Source organism: Phalacrocorax carbo, chromosome 30 (assembly GCF_963921805.1).
Source record: "Phalacrocorax carbo chromosome 30, bPhaCar2.1, whole genome shotgun sequence".
Classification (NCBI taxonomy): domain Eukaryota; kingdom Metazoa; phylum Chordata; class Aves; order Suliformes; family Phalacrocoracidae; genus Phalacrocorax; species Phalacrocorax carbo.
The window spans coordinates 293,650-310,923 of NC_087542.1; the positions used below are offsets into that span (position 1 = coordinate 293,650).

The 17,274-nt window shown below is 69.6% G+C and overlaps 2 protein-coding genes across 5 annotated transcripts; both read left to right on the top strand.

Moving 5' to 3' along the window:
* The first annotated feature begins 71 nt into the window (after window positions 1–71).
* CC2D1A (coiled-coil and C2 domain containing 1A) lies at window positions 72–11,062 on the top strand. 3 transcript variants are annotated; one of them, XM_064437247.1, is made up of 30 exons: window positions 72–131; window positions 693–776; window positions 1,275–1,410; window positions 1,581–1,687; window positions 1,782–1,847; window positions 2,359–2,496; window positions 3,474–3,723; window positions 3,820–3,938; window positions 4,117–4,189; window positions 4,344–4,436; window positions 4,516–4,673; window positions 4,777–4,849; window positions 4,984–5,117; window positions 5,228–5,366; window positions 5,496–5,668; window positions 5,761–5,883; window positions 6,585–6,643; window positions 6,771–6,887; window positions 6,975–7,048; window positions 7,194–7,252; window positions 7,326–7,377; window positions 7,564–7,663; window positions 8,389–8,479; window positions 8,578–8,709; window positions 8,801–8,856; window positions 9,537–9,603; window positions 9,702–9,828; window positions 10,313–10,389; window positions 10,514–10,561; window positions 10,638–11,062. In XM_064437247.1, exons 1-30 carry the CDS (start codon window positions 126–128, stop codon window positions 10,656–10,658), a joined length of 2,952 nt encoding a protein of 983 aa, XP_064293317.1. In that variant the 5' UTR covers window positions 72–125; the 3' UTR covers window positions 10,659–11,062. The 3 variants fall into 3 exon arrangements, with proteins under 3 accessions (XP_064293317.1, XP_064293315.1, XP_064293316.1); XM_064437245.1 differs by having other exon boundaries at window positions 4,540–4,673; window positions 8,801–8,909; XM_064437246.1 differs by having other exon boundaries at window positions 4,543–4,673; window positions 8,801–8,909.
* A 466-nt stretch (window positions 11,063–11,528) lies between these two features.
* DCAF15 (DDB1 and CUL4 associated factor 15) lies at window positions 11,529–17,193 on the top strand. 2 transcript variants are annotated; one of them, XM_064437249.1, is made up of 13 exons: window positions 11,529–11,702; window positions 12,236–12,333; window positions 12,441–12,576; window positions 12,685–12,791; window positions 12,881–13,020; window positions 13,122–13,292; window positions 14,389–14,940; window positions 15,270–15,361; window positions 15,437–15,565; window positions 15,654–15,739; window positions 15,851–15,955; window positions 16,722–16,837; window positions 16,944–17,193. In XM_064437249.1, exons 1-13 carry the CDS (start codon window positions 11,565–11,567, stop codon window positions 16,997–16,999), a joined length of 1,926 nt encoding a protein of 641 aa, XP_064293319.1. In that variant the 5' UTR covers window positions 11,529–11,564; the 3' UTR covers window positions 17,000–17,193. The 2 variants fall into 2 exon arrangements, with proteins under 2 accessions (XP_064293319.1, XP_064293320.1); XM_064437250.1 differs by having other exon boundaries at window positions 12,236–12,324.
* Window positions 17,194–17,274: the final 81 nt, after the last annotated feature.

The window sequence follows — 17,274 nt, forward strand, 5'->3', positions numbered from 1 at the left end:
GGGAGTTGTAGTCTCCCCGGGCGCCGTCAAGCGAAAGACGACAACGACGTCGGCTTTTGCGACAGCGGCGCCGTAAAGCGCGGCGTGTTGTTGACAGCGGTGGGAGGAGGAGGAAGTGAGTGGTGATGAAGGTCGGCGGGGCTCGGGGGAGGGTCTCTGGTACCGGGTTGAGGGGGCTGAGGGGTCGGGGGGGCTGCGGGGAGCGGGGGGGAGGGTGCTAGGGGTAGTTTAGGGGGGCGGGGCGGGCTGGGGGTTGGAAGGGCTGGGGCCTGGGGGGGTGCAGGGGCTGGGGGTGGGAACGGGGCCTTGGGGGTGGCCGTGGGAGGGGAACGGATCCTTCTGGGGAGCTGTGGGGGGGAAGAATGGCGTCTTGGGGGGGCTGGGGGGGGATGTGAGGCTTTGTGGGGGGAGGAACGGGGGGTTGGGGGGAAATGGGGCTTTGTGGAGGGTGGGAACTGGGCTGTAAGGGGGGTGGAGGGGGTAGGGGCTTTGAGGGGGGCTGGGGGGGGCAGGTGGTAGGGAAAGGGCTGGCGTGGGGGGGGGCAGCGCCCCAGACTGGGGCGGGAGGGGGCTATTGTGGGGGTTTTGCTGACAGCTGAGGGGGAGCGGCTGGGCGGGGGGTGGGGAGGCTCCGTCCAGGCTCTCCGGAGGCGCTGGGACCCCTCACCCACCACTCCCCCCTGCCTCCCCAGCTCGCCCCGGTGAGGAACGGAGTCATGAGCAGAGCCCGGAGGCCACCCCCGCAGCCGGGCCGCGGCGCCGCCATCGCCAGGCAGGTACGGCACGGCGCCCGGTGCCGGCACCCTCGGGACACCGCGTGTGCCCACGGCACCGGGGAAAGGTCGGTGCCGTAAACACCCTTCGGCGGGCGGAGGCAAACCCCGGCCGGCGCCGTCACCGTGCTGTCACCGCGCCTCCCGCGCGGGCTGCTGGTTGTGCCAGGCCATGCTTCGGTTGAGCAGGCGCCGGCAGCGATGCCGGTTGTTCCGGTTACAGGGTTTGCATGGCTGAGCCGGGCGTATCCTCACTGTCCGCCGCCTTTATTTAAGCACTTTAATTAGTTTAAATGGTTTTATTCGCCTCGCGGATCGCCGTGGAGGCGGTGCTCGGGGCACCGGGGGCTCAGCCCCGAACCACAGGACGCACCGGATTCCGCCCCGGTGGATCCGCATCGATTCCCTCCTGCCCTCAGGCGGATCCCGGGGATCCCCTCGCCCTAATGAGGCACCATTAGCATTCTGCCCTCAGCGCCGGCCCCCCTTCCCTCCCCGCAGATGGGTTTGCTGGTGGACCTCTCTCCGGAGGGGCCGGCGGGGGACGACGCCGGGGACGATGCCGCCGAGCTGGAGGCTGAGCTGCTGGCGCTGGTGGGAGGCCGAGCCGTGCCGGGGGAGAGGCCCAAGGGGAAAAGTGAGCGCTGCCGACCTCGGCTGGGATAATTTGTCACACACTGTGGAGCAAATGGCTCCTCTCGGGTGGTTCCTGCCCCGCCCTGGCCGCGCTCCCCTGCCCGCGGGCTTAAACCATCAAAAACCAGGTACGTGGCCCCCAAAAAAACCCTTGTGCTGCTTCTCCTCCAGCCCCTCTGCCAATGGAGGCGATTGAGAGGATGGCCGCCCTGTGCATGAAGGACGAGGAGGAGGAGGGGGATGATGACGAAGAGCTGGAGGATGAGGATGATCTCATGGTGAGAAGGGGTTTGAGCCCTCAGGATCATCTTGTCCCAAAAAAGGGCTTTTTGGCCCCGGATCGGTGCTGATGAACCTCCTGGCGCTTCGCAGGCCGAGCTGCAGGAGGTGCTGGGCGAAGAGGAAGGGAGCGGGGACGCGCCGGCACCTCCCGCCAAGGTACGATGCGCCTTCGGCTCCGCTTCTGCGGCAGCAGCGCCGGAACCGACCCTTTTTTAGACTTTTGTGTCATTTTGTTTGTTTCCCTGATGAGAAAACGTGACCCTGTCAGGCAGAGCCGCTCCCCGGAGAGGCGAAAGGCTTTTCTGGGGTCAGGGCAGGAGCTGGGTTCCCTCTGCCGCGTCCTCGCCTAGAAAATGCGAGCGCGGAGACAGCACTTAGCAAATTTATCGGAATCGAGGAGGACTAAGTGTCCGACGATCCCTTTTTCAGCCCTTCTCAGGCAACCCCTGTTCGCTGGGAGCTGCCGGGGCTCTCCCGCTGCTCCCTGGGGCTGCTCCTTGTGCCCGCAGAGGCTGTGAAACCACGGAGCCGATGGGGGAGGGCGGCCGCACCAGCCCCGGTCGGAGCCGGCTCCGCTCCGAGCCCCCGACCCGAGCGGATATCGGCGGCGGGGGGAGCCCGGCTCTCGCTGGGCCGATCCCAAAGCTTCTCCTCGGGGCGGCTGCAGGTGCCGGAGGCGCCTCCGGAGCCCGGCGGCATCGAGTCCACGCTGGCGGAGCGGGCGGCGATGTACCGGACGGCCATCGCCAGCGCCAGGCAGGCCGGGGACGGCTCCCGGGTGCGGCGCTACGAGAGGGGCCTCAAGGTGAGCCGGGGTCGTGCGCCGGGGGCTCGGGGCTCTGACGCGGCGCCCTCGCCTTCCTCGAGTCTTTAACTAAGTGAAACCGTTCGGTCTGAGCTCGGCCGGCGTTTCCGAACGCGGCGGGTTTTGCGCTTGCGGCCGAGCTCCGGCCTCTCCCTGGCGCCGGGAGCCCGGCCGGCTTCGCGCAGGAATTAAGTGGAGTTCTTGGGAAAACGGGGCCGCCTCGATTTCAGTGCTTAATTGTGGGCGATAACGTACACCCAAGGCGGGCGCAGCCGCTGCGCTGTAATTATCTCTGAGACCTCGTGGAGCGCAGCCGGCTCCGGCCAAACGTCTAAAACAACCTCAAGGTCCCAGTTCCTCACACTTTTTTAAAGCCCTTTGAATAGTTTTAGGTTTATTATATTTTTTTTTTTAATTTTTGAGTTGTGTTTTTTCCCTCCTGCCCATTTCCCACCCTGGTTAAGCCCCTTCTGCCACGCTCGGGCCTTTCCTGCCCGCCCCGTTCTGGCACAGAGCCCTCCCTGAGCCCTGAGGCGGGATCGCGCGTCGCCCCGGGCTCTGACTCGGGGGAGGTCTCAGTCCCCCACCGTTAAGAGCCTTTTTTGGGGCCCCCGAGGCTCCCTGAGGAGAGCCCGAGGGTGGCGCCGCTCTCTCGGGGGCAGAGCTCGCCCTTCCCGCGGGTTCGGGCCGCCGGCAGAGCGGGGTGGCCGCCTCTCACAGGCTGGGAGAGGAGGCGGCCCAAGGGCGTTTTGCGTGGAAAAATGAGGAGTTTGTAGAGCTTGGGGCCGGATCCCCCGTGGATGAGCAACCCCCGACCTCCAGCCCAAGTCTGGGCGCTGCTTTTAGGCAGGACGTTGGGTTTTTCCTACCTCTGGCGCCTTCGCTGCTGTCCCAGCAGCCTCTGAGGCTTCTCTTTCCACGGGGGTGGGGGAATATCGGGGCGACAGCGAGTTTTACCCTGTGCCTGTTCCTTCCAGACGCTGGAGAACATGCTGGTCTCCGTCAAGAAGGGAAAAAAGATCGATGAGGAGGAAATACCCCCTCCGGTGGCACTGGGGAAGGGTGTGAGCCCCCCGCCGCCCGCCCCGGCGTCCCCGATGCCCGCCGCACCCCCCGGCTCCCCGCAGCCACCCCCGCAGCCGCCCCCCGTCCTCCCGAAGCCCCAGGTCCTGCCCGTCAGCCCTCCGGACACGAAACCAGCTCCTCCTTCGCCGTCTTCCCACCCAGGCAAGGGTTTGGTTCGTTCTCTCGCTCCGGAGATGGCCGTACCCGGCCGCTGACGGGGGGAAACCGGCAACGCCGCTCTCCTCCCCGCTCCCCCAGGCTCTGCCGGCGCCGAGGCCCTGCTGCGGGACCGGCAGCGGGAGTACAAGCTGGCGGCGCTGCACGCCAAGCAGCGCGGAGACCTGGAGACGGCCGCCAAGCACTACCGGCTCGCAAAGGTACGGCTCCGGGCGGCCGGAGGGGCCCGGATTTCCCTCCCTGGTAAATATTGATGCGAATCTCCCCCTTTTTGCGGTTTCTGTAGTAAAACAAGGGGCGGGCGGGTGGGCCGGGGCCGTCGGCGGAGCTCAATGCAGAAAAACAGCAAGGTTTTCCACTTTTCTCCTGACTTTTCAGAGCTTTGACGCCCTGCTCGAAGCGGCGGGGAAGGGCCGGCCGGTGGAGCTGAGCAGCGTGCCGCCGCCTCCCGGTAAGGGCCGAGCCGTCCCCGGGGCGCGGTGGGGGGCGTTCGCACCCCCTTTCCGGAGGCACGAGAAAGGCGGCGCGGCGGTTCCGCTCGTCCCGGGCGCGGCAGTCGCCTCGCCGCGTGTCTGCGGGCGCCCATCGCCGCCTCCTCCCCGCAGACCAGCTGCCGAAGGAGCTGCTGTCGCCCGGCCAGCCGCCGCCTGCCGCCACGGCGCCTGTGCCGGAAGCTAAACCGGCGTCTCCCGCGGCAGGTAGGCACCCCAACGGCTGAATTTTAACCCCAAATCGCTCTCCAGGGAAAGGGAAGTTGAAAGGAAAAGACGAGTGAAGCTTTTCTCCCGCTCTCCCCCCCAGCAGACGTCCCCCCGGCTCCCCGGGACGCGCTGGAGGCTCTGCAGCAGAGGATGGAGCGCTACAAGACGGCGGCGGCGCAGGCCAAGAGCAAGGGAGACGACCGCAAGGCCCGGATGCACGAGCGCATCGTCAAGGTGCGGGAGCCGCGGTGCTGCCGGTGCCGCCGCGGCGCTGCCGGTGCCGCCGCGGTGCTGCCGGCGCTGCCGCGGCCCCGCTCACCTCCGCTTCCCCTTCCAGCAATACCAGGACGCCATCCGGGCGCACAAAGCGGGCAAAACGGTGGATTTCTCAGAGTTGCCCGTTCCGCCAGGTATTTTCCCCGTCCCTTTCGCGGCGAGAGCTTCTCGGGGCCGTTTCCCAAAGCCGGCGTGCCGCGGGGAGGAAGGTTCGGGTCCCCCCCGTCGGTGCTGCCCAGCCTTTCCCCCTTCGCACCCCCTCGGCCAGGCTTCCAGCCCATCCAGGGCACGGAGATGCCACCCGGAGACCAGAGCATCGCCGGAGTGCTGGAAACGGCCATGAAGCTGGCCGGGCAGGAGGACCACGGGGAGGAGGAAGAGGAGGGCGCCGAGGAGGCAAAGGTGGGGGGTTTTGGGGGGCTCGGGACCCCCCCGTCCGACTCCCCCGGCCGCCTTAGGAGCCCAAACCGTGCCGCCCCCCTCTGACGCCGTCCCTCCTGCTCCCGGCACAGTCCTCCGCCCGCCCTGCCGCAGCCAGAGCCGCCGCCGCCTCCCAGCCCAAGCAGCCGCCGCCGCCTCCCCGAGCCTCCTCCGCGGGCGCCCCGAATTCCTCCGCCGCTGCCAAACCGGCCCCCAAAACCTCGGGAAAAGGTACCGGCCTCCGCCGACGCTCTGTCCTCGCCGAGCCCGACCGCGCCGGGGGGCGAGGGGGCCGGCGTGCGGCGAGCCCCCGGCCCCGGCAGCCCCGCCGCAGTGCTGAGCCCCCCTCTTTCCCCGCAGCCCAGCAGCAGCTGGCGTTCCTGGAGGGCCGGAGGAAGCAGCTGATGCAGGCCGCCCTCCGCGCCAAGCAGAAGAACGACATCGAGGGGGCCAAGCTCTTCCTGCGCCAGGCCAAAGGGCTGGACCCCATGATCGAGGCCTCGCAGAACGGCCTCCCCGTCGATATCACCAAGGTCGGGGGCGGGGGGGGATTCGGTTTAGCTTCGCGGGGGCCCGGCGCCGGGCGTCTCCGCGTGACGGGTCCGCTCCCGTCCCCCCGCCGCAGGTCCCCGAAGCCCCCGTGAACAAGGAGGACTTTGTGCTCGTGCAGCGGCGGGGGGTGCCCATCTCCCCCGAGGCAGCCAGCCAGTACCTGGAGCTGGTGAAGCTGATCAGGCAGCAGCATGAGGTAGCGGCGCCGGAAAACGGCGTTATTTCGGCCACGTGTGGGGCGAGACGGAGAACGAGGCGGGCGAGACGCGACGGGCGAAGGAGGGGAACCTGGGGGGGTCTTCCTCACCTGCAGTGAGGAAGGAAGGATGGTGAGGAGGAAGGAAACGAGCTGCTTCCCTCGCCAGGGACGGGGTGAGAAGCTGCAGCTTTAAATCTCAGCCTAAATCCGGGGTGAGAAGCTGCAGCTTTTAATTCTCAGCCTAAATCCGGGGTGAGAAGCTGCAGCTTTAAATCTCAGCCTGAATCCGGGGTGAGAAGCTGCAGCTTTTAATTCTCAGCCTAAATCCGGGGTGAGAAGCTGCAGCTTTAAATCTCAGCCTGAATCCAGGGTGAGAAGCTGCAGCTTTTAATTCTCAGCCTAAATCCGGGGTGAGAAGCTGCAGCTTTAAATCTCAGCCTGAATCCAGGCTGAGCTTAGACTGAAGCAGAGTTTTCTGCTGGAGAAGAAACCTCCAGGCTGGAGCGGGACGCTCGGGAAGGGGGTGACGCCTCTGGGCCTCGAAAACCCAGCACCCGCGTGTCCGGGGAGCGCTGGGCCGGGCGGCTGCGGCGTCGGGGCGGCCGCGGCGGCCCGGTGAGCTCCGCTGCTCCGCGGCCGCCCGCGCCGGGAGGCCGCCGGGACGCAGAAACCTTCCCGCCCCCCCGTCTCCCTCCCAGATGTGCGTGAGTTACTCCAAGCAGTTCACTCACCTGGGGAACATCGCGGAGACGACCAAGTGAGTCCGGGCGTCGGTCCGCCGGGGCGGCGCGGGCAGGGTTTCGCCGCGGGGGGAGGCGCCTTCCTCGCGGCGGTGCCGAGGAAGATGAGGCCGTGGGCTGAAGCGGAGCCGCTCTCCCCGGCAGGTTCGAGAAGATGGCAGAGGACTGCAAGCAGAACATGGAGATCCTGAAGCAGGCCCACGCCCGGGGCTTCCCCCTGCCCAAGTACCACTACGAGCAGCGAACCTTCAGCGTCGTCAAGTAGGGGGGCGCTGGCCGGGCGCGGGTGGCGAGGATGAGGAGGGTCGGGCGGGCGCTGACGGATTCTCCCGCTCTCTTCACCCGCAGGATCTTTCCGGAGCTGAACAGCAACGACATGGTGCTGTCGATAGTGAAGGGCATCAACCTCCCGGCGCCGCCAGGTGACGGGGGAGCGGGTCGGGGAGCGCGGGGGGCTCGCGGCAGCCTGCGACCTGTCGGCCGGCGCTGGCACAGCTCCGGGGCCGCGGCGACCCGTTGAGGGGTCGGCGTTGCCGGCGCGGCGCTCACGCCGTGTCTGCCTCGCAGGGGTGGCTCCCAACGACCTGGACGCCTTCGTGCGCTTCGAGTTCCCGTACCCCAACGCCGTAAGTCGGCCCCGCCGCCCCGCGCTCCCCGCCCGGGCGGCTCGGCCCTCACCTCCCGCCTTCGCCTCGGCAGGAGGAAGCTCAGAAAGACAAGACCAGCGTCGTCAAAAACACCGATTCTCCTGGTAAATGCCCCGTTTGGCCCTTCCGGAGAGGCGGGGAGGGGGGGAAGGCTTCGGGCTGAGGGTCGTTAGCGTGACGGGGCGGGGGGTCACTAACGCGGCTCTGCTCCCCGTCCCCGTCTCGCCGGGGGCTCCGCGCCGCTCCTGCTGCTGGTGCCGTGGTTTCGGTGCCGTCCTGCTCCCCGGCAGAGTTCAAGGAGCAGTTCAAGCTCTACATGAACCGGGGGCACCGCGGGCTCAGGCGCGTCCTTCAGACCAAGGGCATCAAGTTCGAAGTGGCGCACAAGGGGTAAGAGGAGGGGGTTGTTGCCAAAGACCTCGAGGACCATCAAATCCAGTCCCAACCCAACCCCCCCCAAACCACGTCCCCAAGGGCCACGTCTGCGTGGTGTCTGACCCCCCCAGGGACGGCGACTCCCCCACCTCTCGGGGCAGCCTGTGCCACTCCCTGACCGCTCTGGCAGGGGAGACATTTCCCCTCACACCCAACCTAAACCTGCCCTGACGCAGCTCGAGGCCAGTTCCTCTCGTCCCATCGCTCGTTCCTTGGGAGCAGAGACCGACCCCCCCTCACTCCAGCCCCTCTCAGGGGGCTGCAGAGAGCGAGAAGGGCTGCCCTCAGCCCCCTCTTCTCCAGGCTAAACCCCCCCAGCCCCCTCAGCCGCCCCCCAGCACACTTGTGCTCCAGACCCTGCCCCAGCCCCGCTGCCCTTCTCTGGACACGCTCCAGCCCCTCCAGGCCCTTCTTGTCCCGAGGGGCCCAAACCTGAGCCCAGCATTCGAGGTGGGGCCTCCCCAGGGCCGAGCACAGGGGCCCCATCCCTGCCCGGCTCCTGCTGGCCACCCCAGGGCTGACACAAGCCCGGGGGCTGGTGGCCTCCTTGGCCACCCGGGCACTGCTGGCTCATGCCCAGCCGGCTGTCAGCCAGCACCCCCAGGGCCTTCCCCGCCGGGCACTTCCCAGCCCCTCTGCCCCAGCCCCAGCGTTGCGTTTCCCCCTCTCCCCTCTCGCAGGGGGCTGTTCAAGACAGACCGTGTCATCGGCACGGCCCAGCTCAAGCTGGAGGCGCTGGAGACGACGTGCGAGGTTCGGGAGATCGTGGAGGTGAGGGGCGCGGGGGGCTTCGTCGCGCCGCCGTCGCCTGGGGGCCGACGCTCCCCCCGTCTCCGGTCGCTGAGCGGGATTTCCCCCCTCTCCCGCAGCTGCTGGACGGCCGCCGGCCCACGGGAGGGAAGCTGGAAGTGATCGTGCGGATCAGGGAGCCCCTGAGCTCGCAGCAGCTGGAGACGAGGACGGAGCGCTGGCTGGTCATCAACCCCAGCACCGTGCCGCCGGTAAGCGCCGCGGCGGGCGCCCCACGCCGCCCGCGGCTCGGCCCCGCCTGCCCCGGGGCAGCGGAACACCTTAAACCCGGCTCTTCTCCAGGTCGCCGTCCCCAAGCCCAAACCAGCCGTGGCTCCCGCCAAGGAGGTGAACAACAGGCGAGTGCCGGGGGGGACCCGGCTCGCGGCGCGGCGGCACCGCCGCGGGCAGGGTGCGCCGGGGTGCGGCACCCGCCTTTGGGGTTCACCCGAGGGGTCCCCGGGCTCCGAATCGTCCCTGGGGGGGTGGGATGGGGGACGCGGGAGTGGGGTCGCGGCGCTGGCGCGGCGGGGGCCGTTCACCGTCTCTCCTCTCTGTCTCTCCTTCCCTCTCAGGACAGCCGTCTGCTCGGTGCTGTAGCCAGGCCGGCCCTGCCTTCACCTCTCCTCCTCCTCCTCCTCCTCCTCTTCCTCCCCGGGGCCTGCTTTTGCCCAGAGGGGCACAGCCCAGCCCCCGCCCCAGGACAGCTCTGATTTCTGGGCACCTTGTCCTGCCCCATCCCTTCTCGGTGGCAGCTCCCACCCCTGACCCGGGGTGGGGGTCCCTGACCCAGGGCGGGGGTCCCTGACCCAGGGGGGTCCGCACTTGCCGTAGCTGCTGTGGCCAGGGAGCAGCGCAGGGTGCAGGAGGAGGAGGAAGGGCAGGCGTCCTGCGGAGGAGAGGAGCGGCCGGTCACCCCCCGGGACCCCCGTTCCTCTCCCCACGGGCCTGCGCTGGCAGATGGGGTCCCGAAAGGCGAGGGGCTGAGCTGGGGGGTCCCGACCGCCCCCCGCTCACCCGGGGCCGTCTCCCCCTGCAGCCGGGCCGTGCCGCCGCTGCCCAGCCTCAACCTGCTGGCCTTCGACCGCGAGAAGCTGGAGAGGAAGGTGAGGGCAGCTGCTGCGGTGTTCGGGGGGACCCCGCCATTCCCCTTTGCCCCCCCCCCGATCCCCCCGTGCCCCCCTGATCCCCCCGTGCCCCGCAGATGCTGGCGTACGCGCAGGCGCAGCGGCCGGTCCCCCCCGAGCTGCGGGAGCAGCACCAGGACATCGCCCGGCGCAGCCAGAGCCTGCGCTCCCGCCTGCAGCACGGCGGCCCCCCCTTCCGCAAAGGTGGGTCCCCACGGAGGGTGCGGGGGGGACGGGCACCCCCACTTTTTTTTACCCCCCACTTTTTTTTACCCGCCAATGTTTTCTCTCTTTCTTGTTTTCCCACTTCCTCTTTTTCCCTTTTCCTTTTCCCTCTCCTCCTTTTTCCCCCCTTTCTTCCTTTTTCTTCCCCCCTTTCCTCCTTTCTTTTTTCCCCCCCTTTCCTCCTTTTTTTCCCCCCTTTTCCTCCTTTTTTCCCCCCTTTTCCTCCTTTTTTTCCCACTTTTTTCCCCCCCTTTTCCTCCTTTTTTCCCCCCCCTTTTCTCCTTCCCCCCCTTTTCTCCTTTCCCCCCCCCTTTTCTCCTTTCCCCCCCCCTTTTCTCCTTTCCCCCCCCCTTTTCTCCTTTCCCCCCCCCCTTCCTCCTTTCCCCCCCCCCCCCCCTTTTCCTCCTTTTTTCCCCCCCCCTCTTTCCTCCTTTTTTTTCCCCCCCTTTCCTTTCATTTTCAGAGTACCTGGCCCAGCTGGAGCGGTACCTGCAGCTCTACACCGAGACGGCGCGGCGCCTGGGCACCGAAGGCAAACGGGTGAGGCAGCACCCACACCCACACCCCCCCCCCCGCCATGGGGTACCCCCCCCCGCCGTGGGGCAGCCCCCCAGGGGCCATTTGGGACGGGGTCCCGCACCCCCTGATGCCTCCCTCTCGGCAGGATGCAGCCAAGGAAGCGCTTTACAAGCGGAACCTGGTGGAGAGCGAGGTGAGGGGGCAGTGCTGGGGGGGTGTCTTCTTGGAGACCCCCCGGCCCCCCTCACCACCCCCCTCTTCTCTTCCAGCTCCAAAAGCTCCGCCGATGAGCCCCCCCCACCATCACCCCACCGGCCTGGGGCCAGGAGGGGTCCAGGTGTTTTGGGGGGGTCACCCAGGACCCCCCCCCGGGCGCTGCTGTGACAATCACAGGGATCAGAGCTGCTACGTCCCCTCCTGGTCCCTGCCCCAGGGGCAGGGTGACACTGACAACCCCCCCCCCCCACTCCTGGGGTCCCCCTGTCTCTCCCCGGGGTCCCCGTGTCCCCCCCAGCACTTTGCCCCCCCACCCCATGTCCCCCCCACCAAAGCGGGTCCCCGGGTGGGGACCATCCCCTGCTGTCCCCCTGCTAAGTGCCTGTCCCCAGGGAGCCCTCGGGGGGGCTGGGCTGGGCTGCGCAACGGGGTTTATTTTGTGCTTTCACACACAAATCTATTATAAAGTTTTTAAGAAGAAAAAGCCGGGTTTTGGTGAATTTCCCCCGTCCCGGGTGGGGTCCTGGGCCTGGTGCCGCCTCCCGGTGCCCCGTGGCTCGGCCCTGGGGGGTGCTGCGGCCCCCAGCGTCCCCAGGCCCAGGCCTAGGCCTAGGCCCGGGCTTAGGCCCGGCCGCAACATCCCCGTCGCCATGGCAACGGCTTCCGCCCGCTCCCCAGGGGCCGCCTCCTCGCCTGTGCCTCTTCTCCATGGCAACCGCTCCACAGCGGATGAGCGGGCGGATGGGCCAATCAGGGCGCGGGGGCTGCGCTTTCATTGGTAGCATCGCCTCGCCGGGGTGGGGAGCGGTGGGGATTGACGGATGCGCGGGACCAATGGAGCGGGGGTCGCCCGCCTCGCGCCGCCGGGTCCCCCAATGAGGAACGCGGGCGGTGGCGCGGCTTCCAATGGGCGCGCGGCGTGGGCGGGCCGTCGGTGGCGGGCTGAGGGCGCTCCGGAAGCGGAGGGGGCCGGGGGGAAAATGGCGCCCAGCTCGAAATCGGAGCGGGGCGGCCCGGGGGGGAAGCGGGGCCCGGCGGGGGCGGCGGGCGGGTCCTCGACCGGGCCGGGCCCGCGGGGCCGCCGCGAGCACGTCGTGAGGCAGCTGGACCGCGTCAAGGTGAGCGGGGGGCGGCGGGGCCGGCGGCAGGGGGAGCCCCGGGAGAGGGGCGGGGGGCTGAGGGGGGGGGCGACATCGAGGGGACATGGCCGGGGTCCCTGGCGGGGAAGCCCGAGCTGGGGTGGTCCTGCGTGGTGTGTGGGGGCGGCGGGGTCTCGGGGAGCCCCGATTTTGGGGGGGCCAGCCCCGAGTTTTGGGGGGTGTCCCCGAGTTTGGGGAAGGGGTGGTTCCGGGGGAGCCCCGAGATGGGGGGAACGGGTTTGAGGGGGTGGCCCTGAGGGGAGAAGGGGCGGGTCACCCCGCGTTTAGGGGGGCTGGCCCTAGGGGAGCCCCGAGTTTGGTGGGGGGTGACCCCGAGTCGGGGGGGGTAGGTCCCGGGATTGGGGTGCGTGAGGGGTTTGGGGACATGGGGACAGGCTGGGGGGGAGCCCTGGGGTGGGGGGGAACCTCGAGAGGGGGGATAGGGGGGTCTCGGGGGTGGGTGAGGGGCTGGGGAGCGTTGGGGGGTCCCTGACACGCTGCCCCCTCCCCAGATCAGCGGGCAGCTCTCGCCCCGGCTCTTCCGCAAGCTGCCCCCGCGGGTCTGCGTCTCCCTCAAGAGCATCGTGGACGAGGACTTTCTGTACGCGGGGTGAGGCCGCGGGGCAGGCGGGTGGCGGCCCCCCGTTTCGGGGGGCTGTGGGGGGCGACCCCCCCGTCCGGGGGCTGCGCTGGAGCTGCCGCGTCCCCCCCCCTCAGGCACATCTTCCTCGGCTTCTCTAAGTGCGGCCGCTACGTCCTGTCCTACACCAGCAACAGCGGCGACGACGACTTCTCCTTCTACATCTACCACCTTTACTGGTGGGAGTTCAACGTCCACAGCAAGCTCAAACTGGTACCACGTGTCCCCCCCGACAGACAGACAGACGGGCACCTCCCGGCAGCTCCCCCGGTGTTTTGGGGGGCCCCGCGGCCGCCCCCCTCACCATGCCCCCTCCCGCAGGTGCGGCAGGTTCGCCTCTTCCAGGACGAGGAGATTTACAGCGACCTGTACCTGACGGTCTGCGAGTGGCCCAGCGACTCCTCCAAGGTCATCGTCTTCGGCTTCAAGTGAGCGCGCGTCCCCCCGCGTCCCCCCCGCGCCGCGTCCCCCCGCCGGCGCCGCCGCCGCCTCACCGCGCCCTCCCCCGTCCCCGCAGCACCCGCTCCGCCAACGGCCTCCTCGTCAACATGATGATGATGAGCGATGAAAACCACCGGGACATTTACATCAGCGCGGTGGCCATGCCGCCCCCCCGGCACTGCCCCGGCTGCCGAGACATGGCCCTGGCCCACCCCGGTGAGCCGCCGCCGCGCCGCCGGTCCCGCCGCGGAGTCGCGGGCAGCCGCCGTCCCGGCTCCCGCCGCGCTGAGTCGCCGCCTCTCCCCGGCTGCCCGCAGGCGACCGGCAGGCGCACTGCCTGCGGCACGGCTTCATGCTGCACACCAAGTACCAGGTGGTCTACCCCTTCCCCACCTTCCAGCCCGCTTTCCAGCTCAAGAAGGACCAGGTCGTCCTGCTCAACACCAGCTACTCCCTGGTGGCCTGCGCCGTCGCCGTCCACGCCGCAGGTAGGGGCCCGGCCCCCGAGAGAGGGGCGGCGAGCTGGGAGCCGGGCCGGGAGAGGGGCGGTGAACCTCCGGAGCGAAGTGCGGTTAGGGCGGGACACGAGCGGGGTCCCCAGGGCTCAGTGCTGGGGCCGGTCTTGTTTAATGCCTTCATCAATGAGCGGGGCGAGGGGATCGGGCGCGCCCCCAGGGAGCTGCAGATGGCACCGAGTTGGGTGGGAAGGTCGAGCTGCTCGAGGGCGGGAAGGCTCTGCAGAGGGGCCTGGACAGGCTGGATCGATGGGCTGAGCTTAACTGGGTGAGGCTTAACAAGGCCAAGGGGGCCCACTCCTGCCCTTGGGTCACCCCAACCCCAGGCAGCGCCCCAGGCCTGGGGCAGAGGGGCTGGGAAGTGCCCGGCGGAGAAGGCCCTGGGGGTGCTGGCTGACAGCCGGCTGGGCATGAGCCAGCAGTGCCCGGGTGGCCAAGGAGGCCACCAGCCCCCGGGCTTGTGTCAGCACTGGTGTGGCCAGCAGGAGCTGGGCAGGGATGGGGCCCCTGTGCTCGGCACTGGGGAGGCCCCACCTCGAGTGCTGGGCTCAGGTTTGGGCCCCTCGGGACAAGAAGGGCCTTGAGGGGCTGGAGCGTGTCCAGAGAAGGGCAGCGGGGCTGGGGCAGGGTCTGGAGCACAAGTGTGCTGGGGGGCGGCTGGGGGGGCTGGGGGGGTTTAGCCTGGAGAAGGGGGGGCTGAGGGGAGCCCTTCTCGCTCTCTGCAGCCCCCTGAGAGGGGCTGGAGTGAGGGGGGGTCGGTCTCTGCTCCCAAGGAACGAGCGATGGGACGAGAGGAACCGGCCTCGAGCTGCGTCAGGGCAGGTTTAGGTTGGGTGTGAGGGAAAATGTCTCCCCTGCCAGAGCGGTCAGGGAGTGGCACAGGCTGCCCCGAGAGGTGGGGGAGTCGCCGTCCCTGGGGGGGTCAGACACCGCGCAGACGCGGCCCTTGGGGACGTGGTTTGGGGGGGGGTTGGGTTGGGGCTGGACTCGATGGTCCTCGAGGTCTTTTCCAGCCGTAACGACTCTGTGATTTTATGCCCCCCCCGGGACCCCCCGCTCCCTCCCGCAGGCGACAGCAGCTCCTGCCAAATCCTCTACGAGCGCCGGAGCGCGGCGGGGCCCGGCCGCCGCGCAGGATCCGTCCCGCCGCGACCGGAGGAGCCGGGGGAGCGGGAGGGAGCCGGGGCGGCGGGGCCGGGCGGGGCCGGGCGGGGCCGGGCGGGGCCGGGGCTCTCTCCCGCCGTGGCCAAAGCCAAAGAGTTCGTGGCCGACATCTTCCGCCGCGCCAAGGAGGCCACGGGGCCGGCGCCGGCCGGCGGCGCGGGCGAGGAGGAGGAGGAGGAGGAGGAGGAGGAGGATGATGGCAGCGGCACCGCCGGCTTCGAGTGCCGCTCCCCGCCCGCCCCCGCCCCCGCGACCCCCGGCTCAGCCCCGGCGGTATCGGGGCGCTGCCCCCTGCACCCCGCCTCCCCGCGGGGGGAGGGCAGCCCGGCGGGGGAGCCCCCCCCGGCCCCCGGCCCCCCCTGCACCCCCCCCGCGCCCCCCCCCGAGCCCGGCTACGTCAACTACACCAAACTGCGCTACGTGCTGGAGCCCGGCGAGCCCACCGCGCCCGAGGAGGGTGAGCCGCTGCGGGGCCCCCCTCCCCGTCCTGGGGCTCCCCCTCCCCGTTCTGGGCCCCCCCTCCCCGTTCTGGGGCTCCCCCTCCCCGTTCTGGGCCCCCCCTTCCCCGTTCTGGGCCCCCCCTTCCCCGTTCTGGGCTCCCCCCTCCCCATTCTGGGCCCCCCCTTCCCCGTCCTGGGGCCCCCTTCCCCGTCCTGGGGCCCCCTTCCCCGTCCTGGGGCCCCCTTCCCCGTCCTGGGGGCCCCCCCCCGTCCTGGGTCCCCCCCTCCTCGTTCTGGGCCCCCCCTCCCCATTTTGGGGCCCCCCCGACTCTGTCTCCTCCCCCAGAGTACGAGGACGACAAGATCTCGCTGCCCTTCGTGGTGACCGACCTGCGCGGCCGCAGCCTGAAGCCGCTGAAGGAGCGGGCGACGGCGCAGGTGGGTGCAGGGGAGGGGTCCCCGGGGTGCCCCCCACCCCCCCCGGCACGGCGCTGACCCCCAGCCCCCCCCCAGGGGCAATACCTGACCGTGGAGCAGCTGACGTTGGACTTCGAGTACGTCATCAACGAGGTCATCCGGAACGACGCCGCCTGGTCCCGCCAGTTCTGCTCCTTCAGCGACTACGACATCGTCATCCTCGAGGTGCGGGGGGGGGATGGGGGCGCGGCGGGGACCCCCCCCCGCCCCGGGACCCCCCGCTCACCCCCCACTGCCTCCCCCGCCCCCCCAGGTGTGCCCCGAGACCAACCAGGTCGTCATCAACATCGGGCTGCTGCTCCTGGCCTTCCCCTCGCCCGAGGAGGAGGGGCAGCTTCGGTGAGGGGGGGCCGGGGGACCCCCGATCGCCCCCGGCCCGCGCTGAGCGCCCCCCGTGCTGGCACGGAGCCCCCCCCTCCCCGGCCCGGGCTGAGCCCCCTCCTCCCGCAGACCAAAGACGTACCACACCAGCCTGAAGGTCGCCTGGGACCTCAACACCGGCACCTTCGTCACCGTCAGCGTGGGGGACCTCGCCGAGGTCAAGGGGCAGACGAGGTGAGGGGGGTGATCTGGGGGTCCGGGGGGTCTTAGGGGGCGATTTGGGACTGCTGGGGGATGGTTTTGAGGGTCTGGGGGGCGATTTCAGGGGTTGGGGGGTGATTTGGGGGTCTGGGGGCTGAGGTGGGGGTGACATGGGGTGATTCGGGGGGGCTGAGTGGCCATTTGGGGGAGGTGGGTGGAGATTTGGGGGTCTCTGGTGCAATTTGGAGGGGTCTGGGGAGAGATTTGGGGGTGCCAGGTGACGATTTGAGGTTCCAGGGGGTGATTTGGGAGGTCGGGGGGTTATTGGGGGGGGTTGTGGTGAGCGGTGATTTGGGGGGTCGGGGGTGATTTGGAATTCTGGGGTGCGATTTGGGGGTTCCAGGGGGTGATTTGGGGGGTCTGAGGGATGCCAGGGCATGAATTGGGGTGCCAGGGGGTGATCTGAGGGTTCTGGGGGGGTGATTGGGGTTTGGGGGGGTGGAATTTTGGGGGGGGGAGGGTGATTGACAGTCTCAGGGGCCGATTTGGGCGCCCTGGGGGGCAATTTGGGGTGATTTTGGGGTTCTGGGGGGTGATTGGGGGGTTCTGGGGGGTGATTGGGGGGTCTAGAGGGTGATTAGGGGGTTCTGGGGGGTGATTGGGTGTCCCAGGGACCGATTTGGGCGCCCTGGGGGGCGATTTGGGGGGTGTGGGGCGGGCGCCGGAGCCGGGCGGGCGCCGTTGCGGGGGGGGGAGGGGGCGTTTCGGGGTGCCGGGCGCCCCCCAACCCCCGCCGCAGCGGCAGCGTGTGGAGCTCGCACCGCAAGGGCTGCGTCGACACGGTGATGAGGTGGCTCGTCCCGGAGAGCAGCGGCCGCTACGTCAACAGGATGACGAACGAGGCGCTGCACAAAGGTGGGGGGGGGTCTGGGGGGGTCTGGGGGGGCCCGGGGGGGGCCCTGGGGGCGCCGGGGGGGGTCTGGGGGCGCCGGCTCCCCCCTCACCCCCGCGCTGCCCCCAGGCTGCTCCCTGAAGGTGTTGGCGGACAACGAGCGCTACACCTGGATCGTGCTGTAGCTCCGGCGCCCGGGGTGCCCCCCCCGCCCCCCCCCCCCGCCCCGTTTTGGGGCCGCCTGGGGGGGTTTGGTTTTTTCTGCTTTTTTCTGTTCAGTGTTTTAAGGGGGGGGTGGGGGGAGGGGAGCCCCAGGAGGCCGGGCCCACCCCCACCCCCGCCCCCGCCCCGTCCCCGTTAATAAATAGTCCCATTTCCACGTTTGCGGCACCTTCGTTCGGGGGGGGGGGGGTTTGGGGTAAATCCTGGGGTTTTGGGGCCAATCCCCTGGGTTTTGGGG

What these genes read in the sequence shown, in the direction of transcription:
- DCAF15 (XM_064437249.1), top strand. Translation starts at nt 11,565, where the DNA reads ATGGCGCCCAGCTCGAAATCGGAGCGGGGCGGCCCGGGGGGGAAGCGG. An exon ending in CGTCGCCGTCCACGCCGCAG is followed by an intron (nt 13,293 to 14,388) that starts GTAGGGGCCCGG and finishes TCCCTCCCGCAG; the next exon opens with GCGACAGCAGCTCCTGCCAA. An exon ending in GCCCACCGCGCCCGAGGAGG is followed by an intron (nt 14,941 to 15,269) that starts GTGAGCCGCTGC and finishes CTCCTCCCCCAG; the next exon opens with AGTACGAGGACGACAAGATC.
- CC2D1A (XM_064437245.1), top strand. An exon ending in CAGCGTGCCGCCGCCTCCCG is followed by an intron (nt 4,190 to 4,343) that starts GTAAGGGCCGAG and finishes TCCTCCCCGCAG; the next exon opens with ACCAGCTGCCGAAGGAGCTG. An exon ending in TGGGCACCGAAGGCAAACGG is followed by an intron (nt 10,390 to 10,513) that starts GTGAGGCAGCAC and finishes CCCTCTCGGCAG; the next exon opens with GATGCAGCCAAGGAAGCGCT.